Genomic DNA, 4057 nt, shown 5'->3' with positions numbered 1-4057 from the left:
CCCCTCCTCCCTCAGACCCGGGAGTCCTGACCCCCAGCCCCTCCTCCCTCAGACCCGGGAGTCCTGACCCCCAGCCCCTCCTCCCTCGGACCCGGGAGTCCTGACCCCCAGCCCCTCCTCCCTGTTCTGGGCTCCTTACCCCTCACTCTGAGTTCTCTTTCTCCGATAGTCCTTTGCTGCCTTTTGTGAAGCTGGTCAAAGTCTTTTCCTGAAGAGAGAAATCCAGAAGGTTCAGGAGAGGGGGATCAAGGCAAACCCATCACCAACAATCACCCTCTAAGACATCACCCTGTGTCTTCTCACTCAGCTCTGAAGGGATGGGGCAGTGTATAACAGACCTATTCTACAGATGGGAAAACCGAGGCACTGGAAATGTGGGAGAGAAGAGGCTACAGGATGGATGAGGCAGACTCTGCTGGGCCTCAGTGGGGCTGGGCCTCTGTGCTGGGGGACTGGGGGACCATAGGAGGACTGTGAGCAGGGGAGGGGCCTGGCATACCAGTGTGGGTGTTCATGCTGTGGCAAAGATTAGAATGAATGAATGAATACATAAGGATTAGACCAAATGACAAAAACCCACTGCTACCAACTCAATTCTATGGTTCCCAAGGCTGCGAATCTTTATGGAAGAAGGCTGACTGCCTCATCTTTCTCCTGGGAAACATCTGTTGGGTCCAAACCGCTGATCTTAAGGGGTGGTGCTGTAGGGTAAGCTAAATAGACTGCTAACCGCAAAGTCAGCGGTTCAAACTCACCAGTCACTCCTTGGAAACCCTACACAGGGTTGCTATGAGTCAGAACCTGCTCAACCAACTTGATGACATTCAACAAGGGTAAGGTTAGTGAAACAATCACCCTGGGTGAGTCCCAAAAGGCTCACTATTCTAGAGAAATTACAATGAACACAATACCAAAAATTTAAGTCAAGGGCAACCCATGTTGTTCTGGGGCCTGAAACAAACAAACAAACAAACAAAAATGTACATTTTGTTGAAAGAAAACAAATCTGATCAATAAGTCAATTAGAGTTAAAAGGTTTTATTGGACGGAAGAAACACACCTCTGAAGAGATGAGCTAGTTGGGTACACAGCAATTTGGATCCTGGTGTGGCACTGTGGGATAAAGTACTGGACCACAAGGTCAGTTTGAACCACAAGGTCAGCAGTTCAAAATCATCAGCTGCTCCTTGGAAACCCTATACAGGGTCACTATGAGTCAGAACCGGTACAACGGCACTTAATAACAATGAATAATTTATACAGCGCAAATTCTTAGGCCCTTTCTCAAAAGGGCAATTTTAAATGACTGGCAGCCATTCGGAGGCTGGGTGGCACCATGGTTGGTTAAGCATTCTTCTGCTAACTGAAAGGATAGCAGTTCAAATCCACCAGTACTCTGCTGGAGAAAGATGAAGCAGTCTGTGTCCGTAAAGAAGACAGCTTTGGAAACCCTGTGGGGCCATGCTACTGTCTTAAAGGGTCACCGTGAGTCAGAATCACTTGGGCAGAAGTAGGTTTTTTATTTGTTTTTATTTTGATTATCTTTCATTTAATCGACAGGGGACGGTTAATTGTAAATTGATTTACTAAGCTTGTGTCTCTGCATTCTACAGGTGATTTAAACTTTTTCCAGAACTGTCTATCAAGAATTTTTAGTTTTTGTGAAGGGTTGAAAGTTAAGTTTAAATGGAGATGGTGGGGGACATTTTCTTTAACAATCCTTCTCACAAACATTTTTATATGTTTTTGTATGTTCTTTTGCCCCCATGACATGTTTCCTTACAAAATTCATTACATGGATTTTTTTTTTCATGTTTAACTTTTTATAGAACATTAAAGCCATTGAAAAAAAGAAGAGAAAATGTATTGAAATTCACAGCATAATTCTAATTTTAAATATCTTAACTATACTCCCAAATAATGGAGCCCTGCTAACTCACTGGGTTAAGCATTAGACTGCTAATGGAAAGGTGGGTGGTTCAAACCCACTTGTTGCCCCTCAGGAGAAACATGAGGCAGGCAACTTCTGCAGAGATTTACAGTCTTGGAAACCCCATGGGTCAGTTCTCCTCTGTCCTATAGAGCTGCTGAGTCAGAATCAATGCACCAAATAGTGTGTTTTATACTCCTAAACAGAATTTATTTTAATTTTATTTTGCTGACTTTAACCAAAGCCAACTCATCAGTAATATTTTCAGAACCTGAGTGCTTTCCTCATCTTTATATAAGAGAGTGGCTGATGGGTAATTTCTCTTGGTCAAGTGAAGAGTTAGAAATTGTTATCATGGCTAATTGCAACTGTCACAATTGTAAAGGTAGAAGTTTTGTAGCAAAAATGGGGGAGTAGTTAATCTTAAGTCCAGGAACAGAGGACCCTAGGACCATCTAAGGAGAAGAGCACAACGGGAATGCGGGATTCTATCCAGAGAAGCACCGATACCAGAGATGGAGGCAGAGATGGGGACATGGAGATGGGGAGCAGCTGAGGACTCTAGATTCATGGAAAGAGAGGGACTGAGAGCTGGCAGCCAGGAGGCAGGCTTGCAGAATGTGTCCTTTGGTGGTGTAAATTATTATATATGCCTGAGTGTTTAAAAAAAAAAGAGCTAAAATGAACTGAAGGAAATACTGTTAACTGATGGTGGTACATGGTGGGGATTATAATTGTTGTAATGAAACAAAGTATATGATTTGTTGAATGTCAAACTAATGATCTGCCCTATAAACTTTCACTCAATTCACAATTAAAAAAAAAAAAAGTGGCCCGCTTGTTGTCATATGATCTGCCCCCTGGCCCATCCTTACCTCCCACCCTTCTGCCCCTGGCTCTCTCTGTCCCAGCCTCCTCCTCACTGCCTCAGAGAAATGCCTAGCTCTTTCCTGCATCTTTGAGTCCCTGGGTGCCATAAAGCTGTTCATTGAAAGATTAGAGGTTCAAGTCCACATACAGGCACCTCAGGAGAAAGGTGTCATTATCTACTTCTGAAAAAAGCAACCACTGAAAACCCTATGAAGCCCATATCTACACTGAGACACACACAGGGTCACCAAGAGTCCGAGTTAACTCCACGTCACCTGTCGGCTCCCTACTTCCTGGTTGCCTTGGATTGAACCACAAGGTTGGTTTGAACTGCAAGGTGAGTGGTTCAAACTCACCAGCTGCTTCTCGGAAACCCACAGGGTCGCTATGAACTGGAACTGATTTGATAACGCTTACCAACAACAACAACAAAATATATGATGTAAATGGTAACCCTATACCTCTGGGCTCAGTACTCACTGAGCATGGGATTTCTTTGTTAGGTTCATGAGGCAATACTATTGTAGGGTGTAGGTTGTAAGCACCCCAGGTGGCATAGTGGGTTAAGGGTTGGTCTGCTAACCATAAAGTCAATAGTTCAAATCCCTCAGCCACTCCGAGGGAGAAAGAGGAGGTTTTCTGTTCCCATAATGATTCATAGCCTCAGAAACCTTAATCGGGTCACTAGGAGTTGGAATCAACTTGAAGGCAGTGGGTTGGGTTTGGATTTTATTAGTGGTGTTGTTGTTAGGTGACTTTGAGTCGATTCGGACTCACAGTGACCTTATGCACAACAGAAAAAAACACTGCCCGGTCCTTCACCAATCTCACAATCGTTGTTAAGCTTGAGCCCATTGGGTCTTAAGTCAATTATCTCTGGAAAAACAAAACAAAACCTAGCAAAGAGGCACAGAGAGCTCAGCAGAGATGGGGGGAGGTATATGCCAAGTCACCTGACATCACCAAGGAACAAGGACCTTTGTTGACAGAGTTGACAAAAAAGAAAAAGATAGACTTCCCTAGAGTTGTTGTTGTTGGCTTTAAGGCGCCGAGTCGCTTCCAACTCAACCCTGTACAGGCTTTCCAAGGTGTAAATCTTTGCTGGAGCAGAAAGCCTCATCTTTCTTCTACAGAGTGGCTGGTGGGCTCAAACCTCTGACTTTGTGGTGGGAAATCCAGTGCTTATCCTACAGATCCACCTCATTCCTGAACCACCACTACACCCAACCACAACGAGGGTGGCTGACCATTCTCTGT

The 4057-nt window shown here is 44.4% G+C and overlaps 1 protein-coding gene across 1 annotated transcript in view; it reads right to left on the bottom strand.

The window, feature by feature from the left end:
- Window positions 1-142: 142 nt before the first annotated feature.
- The window catches only part of SYT3 (synaptotagmin III), a 21306-nt gene continuing 17391 nt past the window's right edge, over window positions 143-4057 (bottom strand). Inside the window, exon 8 of the mRNA XM_006868141.1 lies at window positions 143-208. Coding sequence (XP_006868203.1) covers window positions 143-208 — 66 coding nt within the window. The remainder of the gene's footprint in view (window positions 209-4057) is intronic.

The sequence above is a fragment of the Chrysochloris asiatica genome, unplaced genomic scaffold (genome assembly GCF_000296735.1).
Source record: "Chrysochloris asiatica unplaced genomic scaffold, ChrAsi1.0 scaffold00116, whole genome shotgun sequence".
NCBI lineage: Eukaryota > Metazoa > Chordata > Mammalia > Afrosoricida > Chrysochloridae > Chrysochloris > Chrysochloris asiatica.
This window is presented reverse-complemented; position numbering and strand designations above follow the sequence as displayed.